The sequence below is a fragment of the Eretmochelys imbricata genome, chromosome 26, assembly GCF_965152235.1.
Source record: "Eretmochelys imbricata isolate rEreImb1 chromosome 26, rEreImb1.hap1, whole genome shotgun sequence".
Taxonomy (NCBI): domain Eukaryota; kingdom Metazoa; phylum Chordata; order Testudines; family Cheloniidae; genus Eretmochelys; species Eretmochelys imbricata.
Window position 1 is genome coordinate 13,779,862 of NC_135597.1, and position 26,456 is coordinate 13,806,317.

The window sequence follows — 26,456 nt, forward strand, 5'->3', positions numbered from 1 at the left end:
GGGGGAAGCAGCATTCACAAATGTGTGTGGCTGACATCTCCAAACGCTGACCGATATTTGGGGTGAAATTTCATCCACACTTTTGGACATTCAGAAAAGAATAATAATAACACTAGCACCATGATCTCAGCCGGGGCCAAATGTCCTGCGAACGCCCCCAGTGGGGAGTCACTGTGACAGATTAGGGATTTGCTGTAACATCTTGTAATATCTGTGCCTCAGTTTCCCCTACGTGGCAATGCCATTCAAAACATTACGGAAAATTCCCACTCCGTTACAATTGCGTTTCCCTTTCTTCTTACATTGCAAACCAACTCAACAAAGCGGTGCGTGTGTCAGCCAGGGAGGCTCGGGGCTGGCGGCTGTGAGCATGCTCTTCCAAGGGAACCATGCCAAATCCTCCTTATGCAGCGAGTTCACCGGCGGGTCTCGGCCATAGGAACAAGACTCGCTCCTCTGGAACTGTGCAAATCCTTCCACGCGGCTGTCCAAATGCACGTGTGCGGCGAGGGCTGAGTGCCACCAACACCTTGCTGGATCAGGCCCAGTGCCCACAGCAGGTGGCCGTAACCCCAGACTCACCTGCTTCTTTCTGTTCCAGCTGGGCAGGCAATGAAGCCGAGGGCCACCTGTTGAAAGCACGTGGCCTCCTTTCCCCCTGCAGCATCTGGATGGTCCAGCCCCCCACTGGGCCTCTTCCAGCTCAGAGCATCCTTTGTGCCCAGAGGAGATAAACCCGGGGCTCTGGCTGCTCCCCAGAGAGCACGGAGTGACTCCAGACAGACCCTGCGCTGAGCCTCCACCAGGCCCCGGTCCTCCGTGGGCTTCTTCTTAAGGATTCAAACAGTCAGAGCCAGGACGTCCTCTCCCCTCCCTCCCCTTCCCCATGACTCCCTGACAGAAGAATGCCTGAGGCTGGAGCCAAAGCCTTCTCCAGCATGGGGCTCCGGGCAGGCCGGGGAACGGGGCTGCCAGCCGCACCCAGAGAGCCTTCTGGACTCTGCCTCGAGCTGCTCGTTCTGCACGGAGGAGGCCCTGACTCCTGGCGACGCTGCTGATTGCTTTAGCCGCCGCTCGCACTTGGCGCTGGGGTCCCCCCTGGGGTGGGAAGGGACCAGTTTTTTCGATATCCTGCCGACATCAGCCGGGCCCAGCCTGCTCCCTGGCAGGGGCCCAGGAGGGATTCTCCGGCCGGCGCGTGGAGCCCTAGGAAACGGGTCATTTCTCTTCCCCGCGGAGCCGGCGGCCTGCTCTGTGCAGCCAGGTGCTCGGAGAGGGGTGAGACAGCACCGCTGCTCCCCCGAGCCAGCCGCAGCTGGTGTACGCTGCTCGGCGCTCTCCCGCTCTCCAGGGCACTGGCCAGCTCCCGTGCAGCTGTGCCCCGCTTGGGGGGTCTCAGCAGCACCATTGTTGCGCCCGGCTAGTCCCAGCAGGGGGCAGCGCCCCCACAAGCACCTCTGCTGTTCGCAGGCGGCCCCCCACGTCAGCCCCTGAGACGTGCAGCAGGAGGAGGGAGCTGGGGTCTGCCCCTTGCAACGGTGCTAACCCCCCAGTGCTGCTCTCGCTGACCGGCCCCAGCAGCATCCGGCCCCATCCTCGCCCCAGTGCGGTCACTGGGAGAGGGAGTCCAGACCCCTCTCTATGGAGGAGAGGGGGTTCCCCATTGTCACAGGACGGGAGGGGGAGCAGAAAGAGCCCAGCAATTCGGGTGCTTGCGCCCCTCCTTCCTTCACCCCTCCACACAGGTGCTGGAACCGGGGGTGCTGGGGGCTGCCCCACCCCCTGGCCTGATGTAGTTGCCATTATAGCCAGGGTTTACAGTTTGGTTCAATGGCTCTCAGCACCCCCACTATAAACATTGTTCTAGCACCCCTGGCCCGCCATGAACAATGGGTCAATCCGCCCCCCCTTTCTCCCTCCCCTCTGTGTGCAATGGGCAAGTCCGTTCCCTGAACCACTCCCTGCTCCCCCTCTGCAATGGGTCAGTCTGCTCCCTGCTCCCCCTCTGCAATGGGTCAGTCTGCTCCTTGTCCCCCCTCCCCTCCTGTGAGCCATGGGTCAGTCTGCTCCCTGCTCCCCCATCAATGGATCACTCCACTCCCTGCTCCCCGACTGCAATGCGTTGGTCTGCTCTCTGTTTCCCCCTCCCCTTGTGTGAGCCATAGGTCAGTCTACTCCCTCTCCGCAATGGATCAGTCCACTCCCTGCTAGTGCTCCCCCACCCCTCCTGTGAGCCATAGGTGGGATGGGTCAGTCAGTTCGCTCCCTGCTCCCCCTCCCCCAGTGAGCCATGGGTCAGTCCACTCCCTGCTCCCCCTTTGCAATGGGTCAGTCTGCTCCGCCTCCCCTCACCTCCTGTGAGTCATGGGTCAGTCCACTCCCTGCTCCTCTTTTGCAATGGGTCAGTCTGCTCCGCCTCCCCTCCTGTGAGCCATGGGTCAGTTCACTTCCTGCTCCCCCTTTGCAATGGGTCAGTCTGCTCTGCCTCCCCTCCTGTGAGCCATGGGTCAGTCCACTCCCCGCTCCCCTTTTGCAATGGGTCAGTCTGCTCCGCCTCCCCTCACCTCCTGTGAGCCATGGGTCAGTCCACTCCCTGCTCCCCCTTTGCAATGGGTCAGTCTGCTCCGCCTCCCCTCCCCTCCTGTGAGCCATGGGTCAGTCCACTCCCTGCTCCCCCTTTGCAATGGGTCAGTCTGCTCTGCCTCCCTTCCTGTGAGCCATGGGTCACTCCCTGCTCCCCTTTTGCAGTGGGTCAGTCTGCTCCGCCTCCCCTCACCTCCTGTGAGCCATGGGTCAGTCCACTCCCTGCTCCCCCTTTGCAATGGGTCAGTCTGCTCCGCCTCCCCTCCCCTCCTGTGAGCCATGGGTCAGTCCACTCCCTGCTCCCCCTTTGCAATGGGTCAGTCTGCTCCCTGCTCTCCCTCCCCTCCTGTGAGCCATGGGTCAGTTTGCTGTGGGTGGCCTCCCTGTGGTCAGCTCCCACCTGTGCCATGGGGCTGACAGCCCTGCCCAGGGCTGGCCCTAGAGCAAACGGTGCCCCTGGCGAGGAGCCTCTTTGGTGCCCCTGCACTTGTGAAACCTTCGGCTGCCTTGTCCGGCGTTCGTAGCCCATTTCACGACTTCGTTGCACGACTGGCACGTGTGCTTTAGAACACGACAGCCTTGCACGCTGGGCTGTGTCAATCTGGGCGGCGGGAGGAAAACGCTGCTCTCAGGAAGTCGGGGAGGTGCCGCGAGATTCTCCAAAGGCCCAGGACGTTCTCGGGGATGAGTGACCAGCGAAGCCACGCAGGGAATGCCCGACACATGGGACCTCAAACATTGCATTGCCCCTTCTGCCGCTAACCACAAGAACAGCCCCCCCCCGCCCCCGGGCCCGGCACGCCGGAGAGCAGGCTGCCCGGATACTGCGGCCACGTAAGTACCTTTGTGCGTGCAAACCCAGAGAGCACAGCAGGGCCCTGCGGCCGTGGGCGGGTTCTGCGGCTCGCTCCGCACGCGGATGGGCCTGGCACGTGCCCGAAAGCAAGGGCGGCTCTCCTGCGTGCCGGAGGCGAACGTGGCCCGGCTGTAACCGCCTGCCGCCAGCCTCCAAATCAGAGCCTGTCCCTGCAGGACAGGCAGGGCGGAAAGGGGGGAGCTGTCGGTCTGCTGCGGGGTAACCTGCCCAGGGTGGGTTATGTGCCTGCTTGGCAGATCGCCTTTTTGCAGAAGCGAGCCATCTCCCATATGGCGCTGTGGAGTAGGGACCGCGGAGCGGAGTTCGCTCCCTGCTGCTGGCTGGCTGCCAGTGGTGGGCGCAGGACCCGCATTGCACCAGCAGGCCCAGGCTCACCGGGACGTGGATCTGCGGCCGACGCACTGGAAAGTTCCAGCTGCCGCGGATCGCAGCGGGGCACGTGGGCTGCAGCCTTTCCGGAGGAGGCCGCGCCCGGCTCCCTCCAGCTCTCTGCAGAGCCTGGCATCCTGCCGCAGGGTTGTTCGAAAGCCAGTGGAGAAATACAAGGGAATTTCTGCGGCCACCATGTGTCCCCACGAACCTCCCCCAGCTCGGCTGGCTGGGGAGGCTCCCTTTTCGACCGGGGGGTTCTGGCTGAAAACCAAACACCTGGCAGCCTGAGCCTGGTCTCTGCTTCCCGTGCGTTGCTCTGCCCGGTGCCTTGCTCGGCAGTTATCCCCATCCCGCTGCAGCCTTTCCGCTCCTTTATCGCCAGGCTCTGTCCGCCCGGGCACGGCCCGAAGCAGGCTGGCCCCCTGCGAATGTTTGTCTCCACCCGGTCCCTGGGACTGTGCAAGGAGGAGCCGTGAGCCTGGGCAGTGCCAGCATCTCCCCTTCTCCTGCGGTGTGGCTGGAGCAGCGGAACCGCCCGTCTGTTCCGCACGGAGCGTCTGCCTCGGGCCTGGTGCTCTGCAGGGTGTTTAGTCCTCTGGCTGTTGGGGTTTGTTGAGCCCTCCAGTTGCCTGGTGTTTCTCAAGCCCCTGGTGCCTGTGCCCTCCAGCCCCCCGGCTCTCCGAGACGTCCAGCATCGTGCGCCAGGGCCAGGGCGAGACGGGAACGGTGGCGCTGGGCCCTGCCAAAGGCTGCCACCGGCAGCAGCCCCTGGTTTTGGAGCCCCTCACGCGCTTGATGCTCTGGTTCCTGGGGGGTGCACAGGGGACGACCCGGCAGCCAAAGCTTCTGCGTGGACGGGGGTCGGGGGTTGTGCTGCTGCACCTCTCAGGAAGCCTGTACGGTCAGCGGTTTCCTGAGATGCCCGGAGACGCCGCGGGGCTCTCGGCGGCTCCCGGTAGGTGCTGCTGGAGTCCATTACACTTTAGCTCCCAAATCGAGACCAGAGGGTGCCAGTGCAGCCCTGGCGCTCCCCAGCTCACAGGGAGGGTACCCCTGCTGCCCTGCCCAGTGCAAGGGGCACCCAGCCCCCTTTGAGGGAGCCAGCTCTGTCCCTGCTGGCAGGATGAGGATGCTGCCACACCTTTCCCGCCGGGCTTTGTGTGCCAGTCCGCGACTCCGAGCTGAATGTGCAGCCCCCAGATTCTGGCTCAGCCCCGGCATTCGCGACAGCTGGACAGGCCCCCCGCTCCCTCCAGCCAGAGCACAGAGCCTGCCGCAGACCCAGGGCACTCGCCGGCTGAAGGCGAGAGCTCCAGTTTCAGGCTGTGGGTAGCATTCCCAGCCCTGGTTCCCAGCAGCCCCCCTCTGGTTCTGGCCAACCTAAACTTCCCAAATGCTTATGCAAGGTTTAGTCTGGCAGGAGTTCAGGATACGGCCCAGGCTGCGCGGCAGCCAAGAACGCAGAGAGAGCTGCGGAGGGGGAATGCAGCCGGGCTAGGCAGTACCCCGAGCCCTCTCGTCAAAGAGCTGCAGTCTGTGCCCCCCCCCGGACCCCCTCTGACAAACCCCGGTGCTGCAGCCCAGACTGTGCTGCCCGGGGCGGGACACGGCAATACCTTTGAGCCCCTGAGCATGGCCCCTTATTGGGCTGCTTCCAGAATCCTGAGCAGATTTGTTCTGATCCGATGCCGCCCCTCCCCACGTGGCACAATCCGGTCCAACCGCTGCACGGCTGAGCCTCCCTGGCCTGCAGCTTTTGGCAAGTCAGAGCCTTCCCTCGCAGAATGCCCTCTGGCCTAGGGAAGGTGAACGGGCTGGGAGCCAGGAGACCAGGAATTTTCAGCTTGCCTCTTGTACACTTAGAGTTCCCGGCCCTTCACAGCCTGGAGTGCTGGGCAAGGCCTTGTGCCCTCCTCCTGGGAGGGAGGCGACTAGCACTCACCCCCCCAGCATGACCCAGCACCGCTGTGGGGAGGGAGGAGGTGGGCCTGGACCCAGACCCAGAAGGAAAGCCCAAGGCCCGCTTTGAAATCCCCCTAGGAACCAATCTATCCCTTCTCCAGCACTGCAGCAGTGATGGCGTGATCCCCCCAAAGCCCTGGGGGGGCGGAGAGGGTGGGTCCCTTCCCACAAACTAGGCCAATTGAAATACCAGCCCGGGCTGCTGGCGGGTGCCGGGCAGGGAGCGAAAGGGGCAGGAGCCACCTGTGAGTAATGATCCGCCACATTCCATGCTCCTGGCGAGCGGCTGGCGGCTGGACGCGTTACCCTCGCTGAAGGGCCTGACAGCTGCACCCGGGGCAGAGCCGAGACCGGCTTTGTCCCCCCGAAGTGCGGGGCGGGGTTCCGGTCACAGACATGCCCTGGCGGCTGGCAGAGGATACGCCGGGGAAATGGAGATACCGTTGTCCGGACGTAGCCAAACGTGCTGGGGCGTGATTGGGGGACTAACCCGCCGGCCTGCCAAGTGAAGGGGAAGCCCAGAACAGCCTGTGGATCCCCTGAGAGCATCCACATAGTGATCCAGGACCAGGCCTGTACTCTGTGCAGACAGATCTCGATTCACCTCTCCCGTGGGGACACGCTGATCTAAACCCAGCATAAGCAGAGACCCAGGCCTCTGATTTCAAAGCGGGGGGGGGCGGGACGGAGTCTGACCTCTCGCCCTCCCGTTTCACGCCATGGCAATTATTTCCTCCCAGCGAAGTTACTCCTGATTTGCACCGGGGTAAGAGCACAGCGAGGCAGGCAAGTCACCATGCAATGTTGCATCTCGTAGCAGCACCAAGTCCCTCCCCGGGCTCCTGGGCCTGGTCCGCACCAGAGATCAATCAGCTGGGAGAGCACCCAGCTATATGCAAACGGCTACCGCTGAGTCTCCACCAGGCAACAGGTGATGGCTGCTAGCCCAGGCTACGATCCCGACTGGAGGAAGCGCCGTCGCTCAAAGGGAACCCGGTGACTGTGTGTGTGCGTTCCAGGGGCTCAGCTGGTGAGTTTTCAACTGCCAGCCCCCTCCCTCCCCTTATCCCTGCCCAGCTCTCCCCCGAAATGGCCTCCTGCCATAGCCCCAACATTGCTAGCTCCTGGCTGATTGCCAGAGCCAGACCACAGCACGTGGTGTTGCGGGGGTTTGGAGCTCTCCTCCCTGTTCCCCACAACGCTACAGTGGGAAAAGAGGCCCAGGTCAGACTGGGGTTAGTAACATGGCTGCTTCCCTCCCCCCCGCCCATTGTTGACCTTAACCTGTGAGATGGAGGTGAAAGGCGATAGATAATCTGCGTCCACACTATGGAAGAGAGAGTGGTTAGGTCTGGGTTAGCTAACACACGTTAGTTGGGTGTCTATACAGCACCGAACACAAGGGGTCCAGGTCCATGGCGGGGCTCCTGGGCGTTACCGCAATACACATGACAAATAACAAAGAGAAAACCCTCTTTCCCGACTCTAGACACCATCAGAGAGCTCCGGGTTGGCTCGGGCATGGCTGCGGTGCACTGGGTCAGCCGGTACAGTCCATGGACGGTGCGTTGGGTCGGCTGCCCCGTGGCATTCACCGAGCCACGGCCTTTTCTTGCGGGGCTTTCGTTTTGCACAAAGGCGGAGGGGAAAGAAAGGGAAACAAACCCACAAATGCCTCAAGTCTCCGCGGATGGGCATGTGCCGCTCCCCGCCGCCCCCTCACAACTGGTGCCACTTTCGCCACTGGCCACCATCCCCGTGGGAACGGAGGGGAGCGGCTTTTTGCATTTTCAAGGCCTAAGATCAACAACATCTGCTTTGCATCTGGTGCTGACTAATGTCCGCTGGCTAGCTTACGTAGGTATTAAGTACACACGTTAAGTATTAATATAGCAATTATATAGTTATATAAAGCCTGTACCTCTGTTGTAAAACCTGTTCACTTATGCTAAGTATCCCATAACACTTTGCATCAGCTGACATAAGCTTTGGCTTAAGTAGATAGGAAAACCAGAACATATAATTGGTTCCTTATAACCACAGAACGCTACTTACCCTCCCAAGCCTGTTTATCCAGGTATCTCCAAGCCCCTTAGTACTTGCGAGGCATCTACCCAGATCAAAGATAAGGGTGTTGGATGCATTATGGGCCGGAATGAATGGTGGGTACAGAACAAAGGGAACAATACCTCATGGGATCAGAAAACGCTATAGAAGCTAATTGGTTGAATCTCGTTTCAAATGCCGTATCTGGTACCTTTTCCTGGTAAACAAGCAGGGTGTAAAAGGGCGGCTGTAGACGTGTAACCTTAGGAGCACACCTTCTGCGTGAGGTGAACAAGGCATCGCTTCCTCGGAGACTGGTATCCCATAGAACCTTTCTCCGGTGCCGTATTTGTAAACCTGACGGACGCTGGTTATTTGGGCTCTTGCACATATTTCCTAATGAACCAAAGCGTGGCCAAGCACTTGACGGTACCACTCACCAACGCTGGTGAGCCTCTGACTCACTGGTGACCCCGTGCCGCTTTCTCACCGGTTCCCGTGATGCCAGAGCATTATTGATCACGCGGAGACCCCAGTAACAAGCCTCTTTCTGGGCATTCCCAAGGGAGCTCGGCTCTACAGTTAACACGATCGCCGTTGGCCAAACGTCTGTCTTCCTTTGTGGCTAGATATTTCCTTACGCCCTTCGTCTCGGGCCCAGTTCTGCCACCCTTAGCAGCACGGCGGGAAGGGGATTTTTGCGTAGAAGCACTTTTGGGCCAGAGACCCCCTTTACCTTGTGTATTCTCAGCCTGGCACTGTGTGGCTGAGATCCCGCCCAGGGCTGCCTAAGCAATAATGGCCTTACTACCTTGGGTCCCAGGGCACTGCTCGGAGAAGAAGGGCAGCAGAGCCCATGGTTATTCCAGTGGGTGTCATGGCCAGAGGAGATGGAAAGGGAACAGGGTGAGAGGTCCACTTGCCTTTATCCTCTTCCACTGGGTTCTGGGGCTTAAACCTCCCTGTCGAAGGTATTTATCTGTCCCCTGTTACTGTAGTAACTGAGCACCTCCTTTTTCCCTACAACACCACTGTGAGGCAGGGCAGGGCTGTTAGATGGGGAAACTGAGGCACGGAGAGGCTAAGTGACTTGCCCAAGGTGTCACAGGCAGCTGTGGTGGAGCAGGGACTGGACCCCAGGTCTCCTCAGTCCTAGATTTGTCCTCTACCCACTGTGCCACCCTTCCTCTGCGAGAAGAGGCTGTCCTGCGCTCGGCCGCTCCTCTGGCTTGTTTGTATTAACCCACGAGAAACGCCTTTTCCAAATAGAGCAGCCTGCCCATCCACCACCCCTCGGGGGTCTGGACCCTGCTACAGGATGGGCAGAGCCTGGAAGAGTGGGGGTGGCAGGCCCCTGCGGAACAGACCAGTCCCCGGGGGGCTCAGCCAGTGAAGAGATCTGAGAGGGAGACTTGCAAAAGTGGGGAGAGAGCAGCATGAGGCTGGAACGGGAGTAGCAGAGGTTCTGTGCTTCCCCAGCTGAGAGGCTGCTACCCCTCTCCCAAGGAGCGGCAGGTCACTGGTTTGCTGTCTGGGTGAGAATTAGACAATCGGAGGCCGGAAGGGACCATGATGCTCATTTAGTATGGCCTCCAGGGTCGCCCAGACCAAAGAACTGTCCCAAGGGATTCCGGCATACAGCCCATAGCTAGTGGTTGAGCGAGTGTGGCACTAGAAAGAGCCCCCCCCAAATTGAAAATACCCAGGCACTGGAAATCCCCCCCGCCTCGGTCTGGGAGCGAGTGGTTCTGACGGTTCTTCGCCCCTCCCCGCTACACATTTGTGCCTCACTTTTGTTCTTTCTGGCTAACTCACTCTCCTGGCAACAAGGCTAAATAATGAACCCCAGAAGGAGCTCGGGGCCCTTGCAGGGGGGCGAGGGGAGGAGCTGTATCGTTGAAATGGCCCATCTGCTTCCAACTTCTACCCATTAATCATGAGACTCTGCAGACCACCCTGGCTAGCAGAGGTTTCCTATCTTCAGCCCTTGGCCTCTCGCTTGGTTTGCTTCCCCAGATAGGGTCAGTAAGTGGTAAACAGGAAACGAACGTGCGCTCGCGAGCCTGTGACGGATGGGGGGTTGCCCTGGGAGACATGGGTTCACTGGCACCCTGGCCAGCTGCAGCCATCAATGGCCTCTCGTTCACGCCGTGTAAGGAACGGCTGCTCCTTTGGCATGGCCCTTGAGTCCAGATCGGCCCAGCCGAGGGATGTGTCCTCGGATCCAAAGCTGTGTCAGACCCAACAACCCTCCAGAGACTCAGACTCGCCGGCAGCCGCGACACAGAGAGGGCTTGGCCAAGTGGGCCTTCAGAGCCAAAGTATTCAGGACTTGCAGCTTCCTTGGAGCCAGACGTCTCCTCCAATCCCGCAGTCACTGAGAACTCTGCCTGGCCCCTAGGACTCCGGCACTTTGCCAGGTGCCTGCCCCAGGACCCCTATTCCGTTTTCTCTAGCCCAGCAGCTGCTACTAATTTCCTCCCTCTGTCATGGCTCCCGTGGGACAGCCTCCGGGGCTGGCCTCAGCGATGGGTCATCTGCCGGTTTTCTGGATCCCTCGATCTGCCCTTACGTCCCGGGCAGCCTCCTCACCTGGGGCCTCTGATACAGGCCTGGGAGGACTCATTCTTTCCATGGGACTTTCCCCCATTTTCCGTGGGGGGAGAGAAAAGGCAGTGGGTTCTGGGGCTGGGTTCCCCATGTGACCCCACCAACGCCTCGCTCCCTCCCAGGGCCAGGCCTGCGAGCACGTGACAGAGCAGCTCAGATCACGCTCTCCTCTGGAGAACACGTGGCCTCCTCTCGCTAGCATCTGGTGCTGTGGTAGGTTGGTGTTGACCAGGCTGATCAAGGGGTCTGAGATCCTGCTGCTGGCCATGGTATCTCTCTGGCCTCCAGTGTCTCCCGCTGATGATGAGCCGACAGCCCAGTACTTCACCCCAGATCCCATCTCTGCTGTGAGCCAAGCATCTCCCACTAGTGCCCCTTGGCCCTGGATGGCCAATTACCTGGTAGCAATAGCCAGGGTCCCTTCCCTTGCCTGTCGAATGATCTGCTGAAAGAGGCCAGGCCTGTCCCGGAGGGGCCGTGAGCAGAGTGCTGGAGGCGAGAGCTCGCTCCGGCTGGCTGGTTTCCTTCTATTCTCCCCGGTTGCTAGCCAGCCGGGCCGCGAGCGATGTTTGTGGGTGTAGCCCGGCACCCCGCGGTGCTGCGCGGTGACCACGCTGCCCAGCGACGGGTTGGCTTTGCAGACGGGGGTGGGTTTGGGATCACAGCCGGGCTGCTGATTCTGCCTCGGAGATGGGCTGGAAAACGCAGACCTCTGAATAATGGCGTCCAACCAACTCCCATTAGGGTCCGTGGAAAGAGGCCCAGATGCCTGTAGTGGGGAGCCGGGCCAGGCCAAGTCCAACCACCTTGGAAGAGAGACATCCCCATATCCCAGCAGACGTGGGTGCCGGGGGCTCATTCCCGAGCACTGCCGTAGTTCACAAGGCGGAGGGAGAGGTGGGCCTGGGAAATGCTACCCAGCGCCAGGAACAGTCTCACCATAGGGAAACTCCAGGGGGACAGCGGGTGGGCGCCAGCTGTTGGCAGCCGGGACAAGAGGGAGGTTTGTCACTTGGCAGGGTGGGCCTGGGTACAGATCCATGTCTCCCAAAGGCTGGGATGTTTGGAACTGGGGTGGGCATCTGGTCCGTGGGGTCAGTGGGCGCCAGCAGTTCTGCAGCTATGGGAGGAGTCTGGGGGCAGCTCCCCTGGCTCTGCTGGGGCCATTGGCAGCAGACTTTGCTGGCTCTGGTCTCCTACCAGCGATTAGGACATCCCTGGGGAAGGGATCTGGGGGTGTGTTGAGAGGTGCGGCAGGACGGACTCCTCCCAGTGCCCAGGGAGCCCTGCGTGAGTGATCCCAGAGCGCCTGGCCAAGGAGCTCTGGGGAACACCCCTTGAAGGCCCCCCCATCGATGGGTGGCTGCTGGGGCAGCCTGGCAGCCAGCTCTAGGTTTGACCAGGGCACACCCCACTGAAACTCTTCTCTGTTTCCCAGGGGCCACGAGGAGCACAGCGGGGCCGGTGTAGCTGACATAGGAGGCTGGGCAGAACCTGAACGCCAAAGGAGCTTAAAGCTGGCTGTGCCACGTCCTTCGGTCCTGCGCTCCGCATAGGGACGGCCTGGCTGAGAACAGGCCTGTCAGAGTCCACAGTCGGGGAATGTGCGGCAGAATTCTCCTCTGGGTGCAGATTTGGTTCCCAGGATCTCCCCGTTGGTGTGTGACTGCTCTTTGACGAAAACCTGCCCTGTGTGACCTGGCAGAGATGCCAGAGCATGTTAACTCTGAACCTTACTGATGACACATGTGCAGATTTACTTATGCCCTAAGGTGGGTCACCAAGTCTTTGTGGAGGGAGTAGTAAGGAGCTTTACCACATTTGGGGATCAAACGGTGCCATGAGGGGACAACAAACTGTTGATTGCTTTAGCAGAAGGAGCCAGCTACTGTCTTCTTCCACAATCTCCCGATGCCTTTGTAGGTGCCAGACCCCTGCTGTCCCTCCCCAGCTGTCACGCCCTGCAGGCTGTCCCTGATAGCTCCCGTGGTGCAATGACGCAGCATCCAGCAGCTTACGGCGAGCGTGGAAAGAGTGCATGGCAAACAGAGCTGGCTATCCAACCAGGGGCCCGCTGCACAGAGGGGACTCCGTCCGTCATCATTAAGGCACAGAATTTCCCATTTGCTGCACCAGAGGCCGCTGAGTTCAGCGGGGGGCCTGGCCACCGAGTCCAGTAGACCTGGCATGGAAACCAGTGGGCCACAAAATCCAGGGGTCCAGCTGCAGAACCGACAAGAGTCCTGGGAGAAGAAGGTGACTCTGCTGTTGGCTGTACAGTCATGCCCCCGTGGGTGCCTGCCTGGGCTTTGGGCCCCCAATCCCACCTCTGCTCGGTATATTTGGGGAGAGCCTGCTCCTTCCTCTGAAGGGATCTGGAGCCGTCTGGCCCCTGGGTGGTTTGGATCGGATCCTCCCAGGGCCTCCTGCGTTCGGCAGTGGGCTGGCATCCCGGGCACCTCAGCTTGAAACTCTGCTGTCTCATCCCAGCGCTGGCTGGAAATGGATCTCCTACACCGCTGGAAGTCTCTGCCGAACCCGTGGTGCCTGAACATCTCCCTTTCCCCAGGCAGGGTGGGGTTACAACGGAGGGCGCTGCCTTCTCTGATCCACCCTCCCCTGGAAAAGGGAAGGGGAGGCTGGCCTTGGTTTCCTCCGCAGAGCTAGACGGCTCCTCTGGCTGCCTGGCGTTCACTCCGACTGCTGTAGGGGAGAGGGGAAGGCGCCCACTGCTGCGCTCCGGGACTGGATCAACCCTCCCACCCACACCCTGCAGATTGGAGTCCCGGCGACCAGCCGCAGCAAGGGGAACTGCGTTGCTGAAGCCCCCTCTGCGTGGGGGGAGCTGGAGACCCTAGTGGGGGCAGCCGGGCGACAGCGAGGCGTCTCGGAGCTCTCGGGCGCCGTTTGCTGGCTGCAGCGATCGCTGGGCGTATTGGACCGGTCCGTACGGCCCAGCCTGGACCCCCCACTTTTGGATGTGGGCAGGGGGGCAACCACTCCAGGGCGTCGCAGAGGGGGGGCCTGCTGGCTCCCAGCCCTTGGCCTGCTGCCTCTGACTTCAAAGCTGACTCAGCCACAACCTTCTGGTCTGAATTAAGCCCAGCTGTGCGGAGCTGCATTCTTCGGGGCTGGCTCCGGCTCCCCCTCCGCCCCCCGTCGGCAGCGCATTCCACCGCCCGCTCCGGAAGCCCCGGAGCTGCCCCGTCCTGACAGCTGCGCCGCATCTGCCTGCTGCAGAGCCCGGTGACCCGGCTGCCCCGAAGGAAGCTTGAGCGACAAACAGCCCCCCCGCCCCTCCCCACCGGGCCCTGTCCCCACACGCCCAGCCCCTGCGCAGCCAGCCAGCCCGTAGGCCAGGTGAGGCCAGGGTCCGTGCCCTCTGGGGCTGGGGGGTTTCTAACTCTGCCCTAGCCCCCTCCCCCCCGGGGGGCGCGAGGCTGCCATGGGGCTCGGTGGAGCCTGCCGGCTGCTGCTGCTCTGCCTGCTCGTGGGGCTGCTGACCCCCAGCCTGGGGCAGCCCCCGACGGAGCTGACGGACGATGAGATCGAGGAGTTCCTGCAGGGCTTCCTGCGGGAGGTCAGCCCCGAGGGTGAGGAGGAAGCCGGGGGGCGGGGGCTGGAGGAGCCCCCCGAGCCGCAAGGGAGGCTGAAGCCTGCAGGGAAGGACAAGGCAGCCAAGGCCCCCACGGAGGTGGAAGAAGGTAAGTGTTCTGAGTGCAAGCTGGGTACAGAGGGCCTGATCCTGCCCTACCCCGCCCCCTTGGGTCCAATTCTGCCTGGGCCCAATCCTGCCCAGCCCCCTCGAGACCTGATTTCCTACGTCCACTCTGCATAGGTGTGACTGGCACCCAGGGGCTGGGCAGGGGCAACTGGGCCTAGAGGGACTTGCCGGCAGCAACCTAGGGCCAGCAGAGGGGCTGGGCTGGCTGCAATGTGCAGCTCAGGATGTGGGGGTCCAGCTGACTGGCTTTGTGTTGGGTGCCCCTGGGGAGAGGGGGAGCAGGAGAGCGGAGCAGCCAGCGCCCCTGGCCATGCTGGGCTTCCCAAAACGCCTTGGGAGCCACTGCCCCTTCCCCCGGCCCCAGGCCGGTCAGCGCTACTGGGGGTTCCCAGCCGTGGGCGACAGGCTGGAGACTGGAACACAGGGCTCGCCAGCCTGGGTCACAGCTGGGGTCCACCCAGCCCAGGCTCCGGTCTCTGACGGTGGCAGCCCTGGATGCTGCAGGAACCCTGCTGCAATGGGGCACCCCTGGCCGTCAGAGGTGGGTGTGAACTGTCCCTTCCCAAGGAGTGACGGGCTGGTATTTGGCTCCTGCCCAACGGAGATGTCTGGAGATCAGCACCTGATCGGTTGTGTCCTCCTAGCAAACCGGGCTACGCCAGGGGGCAGCCATGGTGGAGTCTGTGCCCCCTGGGGCAGATCTCCCCCCCAACATAGATCCCAGGGCACACTCACCCCCTCCCCCATCTGTCATAGCTACAAGAGAGCAAACCCCTGTATGGACAGTCTCTATTATCACACACACACACACTCACCCTGCAATCCCAGCCCGCCCCTCCTGCACTGCACGAGCTCAGCTGCACCCTCCTCTCCCCTGTGCTGATGGCCCAGGGCTGCAGGGGGGCTAGTCCGTGCTGTCCCTGTTAGAGGGGTCGATTGAGAATCCAGCCCCACCTCCCCACAAGTGTTAGCGCAGAGGGTGATGTGGGGAGCTGATGTCCTGGTGTCCCCTCCGGACAGCCACAGGGGGGCACAGGTGGGGCGGTTACCCTCGCACCAGGGCTGTCTCTGGGACCAGCTCACAGGTGGGCCAGTCAGATGGTCACAAGAGCAATCCCAGGCCAGGCTCCAAAATGTCCCCACCGAGCTGCCTAGGCCAGGAGGGGAACCAGGCCCACACCCCCAAAAATCAGGAGCCCAGAAAGCATGGGCTTGCCAGAACAAATAAATGTGCCCCGTATGTGTGTGTGTTCACATGGATCCGTGCACCTGCGTGTGTGTTTGTGTGCCTTCCTGCTTCCACTCTCAGCCTTAACACAGATCTGTCGTGCAGCTTTCCTGGTGGCTGGCAGGAGGTGCCGTTAGCCATCCCCAACCCCTGGCCGTCCTGCCCCTTGGCATCCCCCTCCATGCTGACCCACAGCGGTAGCTCACCGGGGGACAGCAGTGTGAACCCCGCCGCATGGGGCGTGTGACTGAGAACTAGAACATTTAGCGTTTTCAGTGAAAAAAATCAACCCCCCCAAATATTTCGATTGGGAAATGGGAGCCCCACCCATTCCCCTGCACCCCCTCCTGCTCATGGGACTTGTAGTTTGGGTGCTGCGTCCTCCCATTGGCTGCTGTGGGCCCGGCTCCCTGGTCCGGCTGCATCTCCCGTGATGCACAATGGGCTCCCCTTTTGGGGAGGGGCATGGAAGGCCTATGGCTGCGGAGCATCATGGGAGATGAAGTCCCCTGGGGAGCTTGGCCCATGGAGTAGAAGAGGGGAGCGAGACAACTGAACTGCATCTCCCATGGGGCACCGCAGCGGCATTTCAGGGTCTAAATATTGCAGGTTCCCGGCACTAGGTTTTCCCACTGAAATCCCCCCACAGGAAAGAGAAGCTTTTTGCAACAACAAAAAACTGGTTTAGCGGAAAAGCCAAATTTCTATATGGTCATGATGGAAAACTTTCAGCTGGCCCCTAGCTCCATCCTCTCTCCCTCCTGCGTCCTGAGGAGGCTGCGTCCGTGGGGGCTGGTGCCTTTGCCAGGGCTTCTCCCAGGCTGTGAGCAGGCCCCAGAGCACGGAGGGCAGCTGGGTTCGCTTCGCCCTGCTCCCAGCCCCCATGGCGGGGTGGAAGCGCCGTATGGATTGGGTGTCGAGCGATGGGGCAGGAAGGGGAATCCGGCACGGGAGAGCTTTGTGCTGCTGTCCTTACCAGTGCCGGATGCTGGGTCTGAGCTGATGGGCATGGCAGGGCTGGGAGAGCGGGGGGTGGGTCAGGGTTGAAGAGCTGGGTGGGGGAAAGGGATAGCCTTGCACACGCTGTCTCTCGCCAGTGCTCCTGATCGCACAAGCCCCTGGCAGCATGGCCCCTCTGGGCTTTGGAAATGGGCCGCCCTCTCCATCCTGTCAGCTTTTCCAGGCTGAGGCCTGCAGAGTGGGGTTTGGCTGCCGGCCCAGCCCTCAGGGGTGAGGTTTCCCTTCTCGGCGGCTGCCGGTGAGCAGCCTGGACCCTGGCGGAGGCTCGCTCTGTTCTGCTCAGCCTGTGGGGCTGTGCTCCCTGCTCAGGGCCCCGAGCGGGACAGGAAGGCTTGTCTGAGACAGCCCTAATGGCCTGTCACCCAGGGGCAGGGCCCTGGGTTAGGGTAGGTGGCTGGAGAGGTGTGAGCTGAGGGCCGTTCGTCGCAGGGAGCGGCGATGAACGGTTCGTCTCCTCATGACGGCCGCGTCACGGCTCTCCTGGCGGATCGGTTTGTCAGAAACCTGCAGCTCGTTTGCTCCGCCGCGGCCGCCGGGCATATCCGCACCGACCGGGTGGGGTGTGGGAGCGTCCGGTTGCTGCCGAGGTTGGGCAAGGAGTGAGGAAATACAACTCCGCCTGTACCCAGAATGGGGCTTCCCCCAGGCGACGAGGGAGCAAGGAGGAGGAGGGGGCCCTGGTTGTTGTATACGCTGCCCGGGGGACTCGTTCCTCCCTGCAGCCTGCTCTGGGCACGTCAGTTCAGCGGGGCCAGGTGAGGGTCACCCTCCTGAGGGGGCACTGGGCAGACAGCGGGCACTCAGGGGGGTGGGGAAGTTCTGCTCTGTTCCCCCAGGCACAGGGGGGGGCTCCAAATCCCAGCCCAGGATTGGGCCCTCTCTGCTCACACACCAGAGGACGTGGGAACGCTGCTGCTCAGAGCTTTGGAATGAGCCTGCGGCTGCTCTGGAGCAACGGGGGCCGTTACTCAGCAGCCTCCTCGCTTTCCTGTCAGCCACTGAGTCATGGCGCGAGGCCTCCCTGTCTGGCTGGAGCTCGCTGGAGCCCTGGGCCGGGGCGATCTCAGAGCCCCCACCCTGACAATATGCCCAAAGAGCACCTGCCTCCTGGAGTGCCCTCTGCATCCCTCGCCAGTCCGCAAGGGGCATCCGGGCAAGGGCACTAACAGAGCCAGATACCCACGCTGCCCACCTGTGCCACTCCCCCTTCAGCTGTTCCCTGTTCCCCTGCCTCTGTGTCCAGCTGATGGTGCAGCAAGGTGCTCGCTTCTGTCCTGGGGCCGATCCTGGGGTCAGATCAGTGGGGCGGGAGCTGGACAATTATGCCAAGGTATTTCCTGCTCATCTTCCCCCCCATCCCTTTGATGCTGGCTTCTTGACTGTCCTGGGGAGGGCGGATTGTTCCCAGAACGGGGGGTGGGGGTGGGGGGCAGAAGAGAGGATCCGTGACTGCTGGAGAACACTCCCAGAAAGCAAACCTCATATTCATAACCATGGGTATTCGCTGGGGCAGCTGATTGCTCTCGCCCCATCAGGGACTAGAAACAATTCTCAGGATCATGGTGTCCAATCAGTAGAACAGGAGGTTTGAACCCCCCGGATACCGCTCCCGCCAAGTGGCTTGCTGAATAAGCGAGTGGCCGGGAGTGACGCATGCAAAGAACCTGGCTAATCGTTCCAATGGGCGCCCTCTTGGTTTGCAGACACGCCGCGGCCAGATTCGGTGGCTGAATGACCAGTGCGATAGGGCTGGTGCACTGCAAGGTTGGCATAACCAACGCTGACCATTCACAGCTTATAAGCCAGGCTCCAAATAGCAGAAGACTTAAAATTTCTAAGTGCTGGGCTGCTTCTGCGTGGAAGTGGTGGAGAATGCGGGCAGCCTAGGTCATTGTGTGGGAAATAGAAGGAATCCCAAGGAGCTGCCCAGACACAGAGGCTGTGGCCTAAAGTGCTGGCAAGGCTGTGTGCCCAGTGGGCCCTGGGCATCAGAAATCCCCAGTGGTTATTGTTTAATGTCCTGCTGAAAGGCAGGGGAAGAGCCAGGCCCCAACAGAGCGGGGATGGCTTCATGTGTGGAGTGACAATGACTCCCTGGGGCCCAGCTGGATGGAGGAAGGTGGCCCCATAGGCCTGATGGGCAGAGACCTGGAGCCCAGCTGGTTGCGTGGGGCCCAGAGACCGGCCTGGGACTGACTCTTTCCTTTTATACAGGGACAACTGTGAAGGTTAAAGAGAAACCCAAGAAAGGGAAAAAGGAGCGGCCCCCCAAGCCCACCAAGAAGCCCAAGGAGAAGCACCCAAAGGCCACCAAGAAGCCCAAGGAGAAGAACCCAAAGGCCACCAAGAAGCCCAAGGAGAAGCGCCCAAAGGCCACCAAGAAGCCCAAGGAGAAGCCTCCCAAAGCCACCAAGAAGCCATCTGGTGGGAGGAGGCCCAAGATACCACCCCCCACCCAGCCCTACGAGGAAGAGGAGAGGTACCGGCAACCCGAGAGACCTCTGATCCCCCCACCAGCCGAAAAGGATTACAGCCTGCCCGAGACTCCCAGAATCGCCTCTCCCTATGATGAGGAAGAGGAGAGATCCCGGACGTATGGGGAACGGGACAAAGGTAAGTGCTACTGATTGACCCATCGGGTTGCCAGTCACTCAGCACATGGCACCCACCCACCCCACACTCCTCCTCGCCTTGCCCTATCGCCCGCCACCTCCCCAGAGCCCCCCGACCGCAAGGGCAACCCCCCAGTTCCTACACACGACAGGCTCCTCCCCCTTTAGTGTGAAAGGACATGACCAAGGAGTTACCAATCCGTGAGTGTCACTAAATACGCAACATTCTGCATGGCCCAATCTGAGCGGTGGCTTCTCCCTGGAGAACGCCTCATGGGCATCGGAACAGTGTCTGGGGCGCCGTCTGCTCTTTGTGGGGTTGCTGCATCAGGGACATCTCTCTGCTTTGTAGCGTCAGGGTCCCTGGGAGTAGAAACAGGGCCAGGAGGCTCCTCTCGCTGTATCGCAGCACGGGATTTCCAGGAGGCAGCAGCGTTGTGGAACTTGTGCTTCAAGGCTGGGTTATGAGTCTTTTCTGGGACGTGTTCGGTGCCGTTTCTCTCCACTGAGGCAGAGGCCCAGACGCAGTCACTCCAAGGCTCCCCCAGTCAGCTTGGTCGTCCCTCACTAAGATTTTCTCACCCAGCCTGACCGCCCTGCCACAAATAATCACATCCACCTGATTCTTACGAACATTCAGTTTAACCAATCCAGGTGAGACCCTAAATTACCTCCCATAAACAACATTGCTGGCATCTGATTTGCAGTCGCATGGGCTGCATTGCTATAGGCCAAGAGAAAAATTGCAATATTTTGTGGTAACCCAGCTTTATCGGGGGTCAGAGTCTAGATCGCTTGCTTGAATGTCTGCAGGAACATTTCTGCCGGGACGGTGAGGAGCTGAGGTGCTGTGTTTGATACCATTTCTCTTGACAAACAATGGGACATCTTCGGATGTGAATTGGGTTCTGTTGTCACCATCTGCTCGGAAACTCCCAGTCCTGAAAAGCCAAGTCTTAACCCTCTTAGCTGAACTAGTGGAATGCACGCAGAATACTGCAAGCCGGTAAGGTTGGGCACTTACGGCAGTATATGGCCCCAGAAACGGTCCACCATTGTCCATGCAACGGAGCACGTTTAGGCATGTGTTACGTTCGCTGACAATCTTGACGCTTGTTCTGCCATTTCCTCCGTTGTGTATCAATCCCTGCCCACCCACCCAGGACTCTTGGCCAGACTTTGCCTTTTTGAAATTCCCAAATAGTCTTCATCTAATTTTTGGACTATGTGGGCCCTAAGCCCCATAGGAATAACCATTTTGCAACCGTGATATACACGTAACGGTTCTTTGTGAGTAAAGAAAGATGGACACAGCTGTCTGTGCACATCCACTCCTCGAAATGTCCTGCTCTTTCACCAGCACTGGGTCATTGTTAGGGTTTCGTTGTCCATGGCAAGGGTTCAGTTTGTGCCACATGGATCATACCTACCTGGCTCTGGTGCCAATTCTGTAGGCCAGCTTACCTGCCACTTCCCAATGGGCAAGCATGTCAAGCAATCTGCATTGCATGTCGGCTGGCCCTTTTGAACTCACTATCAGGACAGTGCGTGTGCACGAACATCACCCCTCTCTGTAACCATGCTGGAGTCAGTGCCGGGACTCCTTTCATTAAAACCGAAAGCAGCGGTTGGTGAATCGTTGCCCACCAGGGATCGGTGACACTTTTGAACTCCACTCTGAGCTTCTCGCTCAATTCAGGTACAGCTCCCTTCCCTTCTGCCAAGAGATCTCAAGCAGTGTGATCTTCCACCCCTTGTGAAATGACTGCACCAACTCCATAACGTGAGGTGGCACAAGCTATCTTCATAAGCATAGGTGTGCTGTAGTTGGTAAGGACCCTTCTTCATCCTGGAAGCTTCTTGACTTCATCAAGAACCGTGGCTGACTGTAGACCAGTGGTTTTCAAACTTTTTTTCTGGTGACCCAGTTGAAGAAAATTGTTGATACCCACGATCCAACAGAGCTGGGGATGAGGGGTTTGGGGTGTGGGAGGGGCTCAGGGCTGGGCCAGGGGGTTAGGGTGTGGGGGTTGAGTGCTGCAGGGTGATGCCAGGAATGAGGAGTTCAGGGTGTGGGAGGGGGCTCTGGGGTGGGGCAGGGGGTTGGGGTGCAGGAGGGGGGTCAGGGCTCTGGGCTAGGGATGCAGGCTCTGGGGTGGGGCCAGGGATGAGGGGTTTGGGGTGCAGGAGGGGGCTCCGGGTTTGGGGAGGCTCAGGACTGGGGCTGAGGATTGGGGCACAGGGTTGGGGCGTGGGCTTACCTCCAGTGGCTCCTGGTCAGCTGCGCAGCTGGGGTGCAGAGACAGGCTTCCTGTGCTGTGCCCCGGAAGTGGCCAGCAGGTCCAGTGCCTAAGAGGAGGTGCGCAAGCAGCTCTGTGTGACTCTTGCCTGAAGGCACCACTCCCCCAGCTCCTACTGGCCAGTTCCCAGCCAATGGGAGTGCGGAGCCAGTGCTCAGAGTGGGGGCAGCGCACAGAGTGTCGTGGCCCCCCTGCCTAGGAGCCGGACCCGCTGATGGTGTCAGAGCAGATAGGGACTACTCATTTTTACTGGCCAGCCACCAGGGTCCTTGGGTGCTGAGCAAGGCGACCCAGTGCCTTGCATTCTGCGACTCGGTACTGGGTCGCGACCCGAAGTTTGAAAACCACTGCTGTAGATGGACAAAGTGTGTGAAGTCTTTTATTGGACCAACTTCAATTGGTGAGAGAGACGAGCTATAGACCAACCCCACTTCTGTCCATTGTGCAACAGTTTGCAATACGGCCGCTGTGTTAAGTAGAATCATAGAATATCAGGGTTGGAAGGGACCTCAGGAGGTCATCTAGTCCAACCCCCTGCTCAAAGCAGGACCAATCCCCAACTAAATCATCCCAGCCAGGGCTTTGTCAAGCCTGACCTTAAAAACCGCTAAGGAAGGAAATTCCACCACCTCCCTAGGTAGCCCATCCCAGTGCTTCACCACCCTCCTAGTAAAAAAATTTTTCCTAATATCCAACCTAAACCTCCCCCATTGCAACTTTTGAGACCATTACTCCTTGTTCTGTCATCTGCCACCACTGAGAACAGTCTACATCCATCCTCTTTGAAACCCCCTTTCAGGTAGTTGAAAGCAGCTATCAAATCCCCCCTCATTCTTCTCTTCCGCAGACTAAACAATCCCAGTTCCCTCAGCCTCTCCTCATAAGTCATGTGTTCCAGTCCCCTAATAATTTTTGTTGCCCTCCGCTGGACGCTTTCCAATTTTTCCACATCCTTTGTGTAGTGTGGGGCCCAAAACTGGACACAGTACTCCAGATGAGGCCTCACCAATGCTGAATAGAGGGGAACGATCACGTCCCTCGATCTGCTGGCAATGCCCCTACATATACAGCCCAAAATGCCATTGGCCTCCTTGGCAACAAGGGCACACTGCTGACTCATATCCAGCTTCTCGTCCACTGTAACCCCTAGGTCCTTTTCTGCAGAACTGCTGCCGAGCCATTCGGTCCCTAGTCTGTAGCAGTGCATTGGATTCTTCCGTCCGAAGTGCAGGACTCTTAGTAAGATCGGTCAGTAGTAACTGAGCGTGCTGTAACGATGCTGGTTCTGGTGGGACCCAACGGAGAGTGCCAATTCAGGACAAACTGCTTCAAGCAGGGCAGTCACAGCCCGAGGCTGGGGTTTCTGTGAACACCAAGGCAAACCAAACCAGCCAGCCAGAGAGGACTTTGGTTTTACCTGTGGATTTAGATTTTAGATTCTAAAGGATTGGCAACAGCTTGATTTGTGGGTAAGATCTGATTTGTATATTGACCTGGGTCTGGGGCTTGGTCCTTTGGGATCGAGAGAACCTTTTTTCTTTTACTGGGGTATTGGTTTTCATAACCATTTGTCCCCATAACGGTGGGGTGATACTGGGAAACTGGAGTGTCTCAGGGAATTGCTTGTGTGACTTTTGGACATCCTTGGTTCTGTCTTACTACAGCAAGTATTGGTGTATAACAGAAATGGTTTATCTAAGTCATGTTCACTAACATGATTGAATCTCCTTAAAAAGAACAGGAGGACTTGTGGCACCTTAGAGACTAACAAATTTATTTGAGCATAAGCTTTCGATAGCTACAGCTCACTTCATCGGATGCTGTAACTCATGAAAGCTTATGCTCAAATAAATTTGTTAGTCTTTAAGGTGCCACAAGTCCTCCTGTTCTTTTTGCGGATACAGACTAACACGGCTGCTACTTTGAATCTCCTTACAAACTCAAGGTAAAACTTGATTAGAACAATAGTGGATTGGATCTGCTTTTGCAGCATGGGTCCTGTATGTCTCATGTGATCTTGCCAAGAGCTAAAGAACATAGCTACTTTATTCGTACAAACTCTGGCAAATGTTTGGAACCCAATTAACATCAACTTAATGTAGATATTACTGTTGTTTATAGGACAGGAATCTTGGCATTTAGCCATGAAAGAATATGATAGTGTGCCTCAGTTTCCCTTTTCCTACAGCACATCCGGTCTGGAATGTCTTTTCCCCTGTGAAAAGTTCCAAGACTCTTTACAGGCATTAACTGAAACATCACTATAATAACGCCTTTTAACACAAAGTGGGTTCTCATGTATTCCTTTTAATGTGTTCAAGGGATTTTCCAAAAGATTAGCCACATTGGACATTTTTACAGTTTTTGGTAGTAGCAACACATTAGTTACCAAAATTACCATGAACAAATTCTTTGCAAGTGTCCATCTACATTCATGTTTGTTATTCCACACCTTTGGCTCAATACCACTGGGGTTTGGGCCTTTTAGGGTCAGCCAGTGGCTTCCCTTTGCAGAATTAAGGTCTCTCTTTCCCCCTTGTCCTGAAGGATCAAACCCTAATTTCTCTTGCTTAACAGAATTCACTGGCTGGTTGGGCATGCTCTCTGTGCTAACAGCTATTGGCAAGTCCTTCTTCTCCCTGCCAGCCAAGTAATTTGCATTACCACAGACAGGAGCCAGTTCGCCAGTTTTCAGATCCTTAACTGCTACCAATTCCACGGCTGGACTCTGTCTTTGAGAGATACCATCCATTTTCACTCACCAGCTAGGCTCCAAGTTCTGTTGTCCTTTCCTTACCAACCTCTGCTTCCACATGGAATTAGATGTTAAGTTCACTGAGAGACTACAGGTCATATCCAAAGTGTCTGGAGATGAGAGTAGACCTGCATTCTCGAGAAATTAACTGCCCAGCTGTTCTGCTCTGGAGACTCAGCTACCCAGTCTTCCCTCCGAACCTGAGACACCGGCTGTTCACTCACAGAATCAGCGTGGAGACACTCCTCTCTCAACAACCTTGTCTCCCCAACAAGCTGGCCCAACACAGCCACTTGGTTAGAGGACTGTTCAACTTTCTTAACAGCTTTCACTTCATCTGAGCCCTTCTCGAAGCTCTCCACAGTGGATGCTTCAACAGGAAAGTCAGTGGATCCATTCACAACCGAAAATTTCTGGCTGTTAGGACCTGAAACGTTTTTGATTAAATCACTTTCACACCCTTCAGTTGTAGTAAACTGCTTGCAAAGACTCCATGAGGATTCCTTTCCCGAGGGGCTTTTCTAAGCAGCAATTCACCCCACACAGAAATTCTTCAATCTCCATTTGTAGATAGGCTTGGGCTCGGTCGATCTCAGAGAAATGCCTCCCATCAGCTAATGAGGCAATTACAGCCTGACTTCTAGGCCAGGGATACTGATCTTCATGCAGCCTTGAAATCACCACAGATGTGGCCAACCCTGTTCTTTTTCACTCCATTCGCTCCAGTTGACCTTGGGTATAGTTCTGGAGTCCTGTAAGCACCCTATGGCAAAATGCACTGGACCGGCTTTGCAAAATATAGGAATTGCTCCCCCTTTAGGCACAAGTTTTGCTTGCAGGTGTTTTGGTGCCCTCCCGAAGGACGTCCTCTGCCTTGTCTAAGAGGTTTGTTTTGGGCCAGAGTCCATACAGTTTTGTAAATCTGCTGGCATTCTGAAATCAATGGGAATTAGGTGCCTAAATAACGTGGGAGGATCTGAACCTTTTATGCTCTGCTGTCCACCTGAATCTCTCTCAGCCACTCTCCGTCAAATAATACCTGACCCTCTCGCCTCACATCCGAGAGGTTTAACAGTACACATTTGTATGTTGCGTTCAGTGTAATAACCGCCAGGGGGGTGAGGATTTCCCCTATGTTTGTTTTTAGTAGCACCGAGTATTCTGCAACTTCCCCTCTTTAAAGAGTCTTGGATTATCCGACACAGACATGGCAGACCCGGTATCCAGATCCATTTTATGTCTTGCTCCGTCCGTGTGAAAAGACCCTTTATTATTACACAGACTGTTGGAGAGATAGAGATGGAATTGGAAAAGGTTCAGAAAAGGGCAACAAAAATGATTAGGGGTAAGGAACGACTTCCATATGAGGAGAGATTAATAAGACGGGGACTTTTCAGCTTGGAAAAGAGGCGACTAAGGGGGATATGATAGAGGTCTATAAAATAATGACTGGTGTGGAGAAAGTAAATAAGGAAGTGTTATTTACTCCTTCTCATAACACAAGAACTAGGGTCACCCAATGAAATTAATAGGCAGCAGGTTTAAAAGAAACAAAAGGAAGTATTTCTTCATATAACACACAGTCAACCTGTGGAACTCCTTGCCAGAGGATGTTGTGAAGGCCAAGATTATAACAGGGTTCAAAAAAGAACTAGATAAGTTCATGGAGGACAGGTCCATCAATGGCTATTAGCCAGGATGGGCAGGGATGGTGTCTCTAGCCTCTGTTTGCCGGAAGCTGGGAATGGGCAATGGCATGAACCACTTGACGATTCCCTGTCCTGTTCATTCCTTTGGGGCACCTGGCCCTGGCCACTGTTGGAAGACAGGACACTGGGCTAGTTGGACCTTTGGTCTGACCCAGTCTGGCCGCTCTTATGTTCTTATGCCCCAGCATTTTCCGCGGACTCCATGCTGTCACCAGCAAGCTGACGAAAGTCCCCAGGCTTCTCCTTGTGAGATGGTGGTTGTGCTTTTTGCACATCACCCTGTCTGCGCCCCAGTTTGTTGCAGCTCTTTGCACGGAGGAACTGCTTGCCACAGCAAGAGCATGCAGCCAGAGTGCTGTCCATTTTGGGCTGACCTCCCATTTATTTGGTGCCTGGGTGCTGTTGCAGCTCCCTGGCATTTTTAGCAGCTCTCTCCATCGATCACGCAATTTCTAGTGCACAGCTGAGGGTTAAACCAACCTCAGTCAATTGCTCCATCTTGCAAACCGCACAGTAACTGAACACCCCATTGAAACGCTCTCCAAACTGACAATGCTCCGTTAATTTCCTCGACGCAGCCGCAAATTTGGGAATGGCTGTTTGGTTCTATTTATAAAAGCGGAAACACTCCATGGTGCCCAGGGGCCTAGGGGGGAGG

The 26,456-nt window shown here is 58.0% G+C and overlaps 1 protein-coding gene across 1 annotated transcript in view; it reads left to right on the top strand.

Annotated features, from left to right (window-relative positions):
• Positions 1-3,729: 3,729 nt before the first annotated feature.
• The window catches only part of AEBP1 (AE binding protein 1), a 39,089-nt gene continuing 16,362 nt past the window's right edge, over positions 3,730-26,456 (top strand). Inside the window, 6 exon segments of the mRNA XM_077805565.1 lie at positions 3,730-4,138; positions 4,500-4,787; positions 12,374-12,626; positions 13,160-13,393; positions 13,865-14,154; positions 18,637-19,035. Coding sequence (XP_077661691.1) covers positions 3,730-4,138; positions 4,500-4,787; positions 12,374-12,626; positions 13,160-13,393; positions 13,865-14,154; positions 18,637-19,035 — 1,873 coding nt within the window.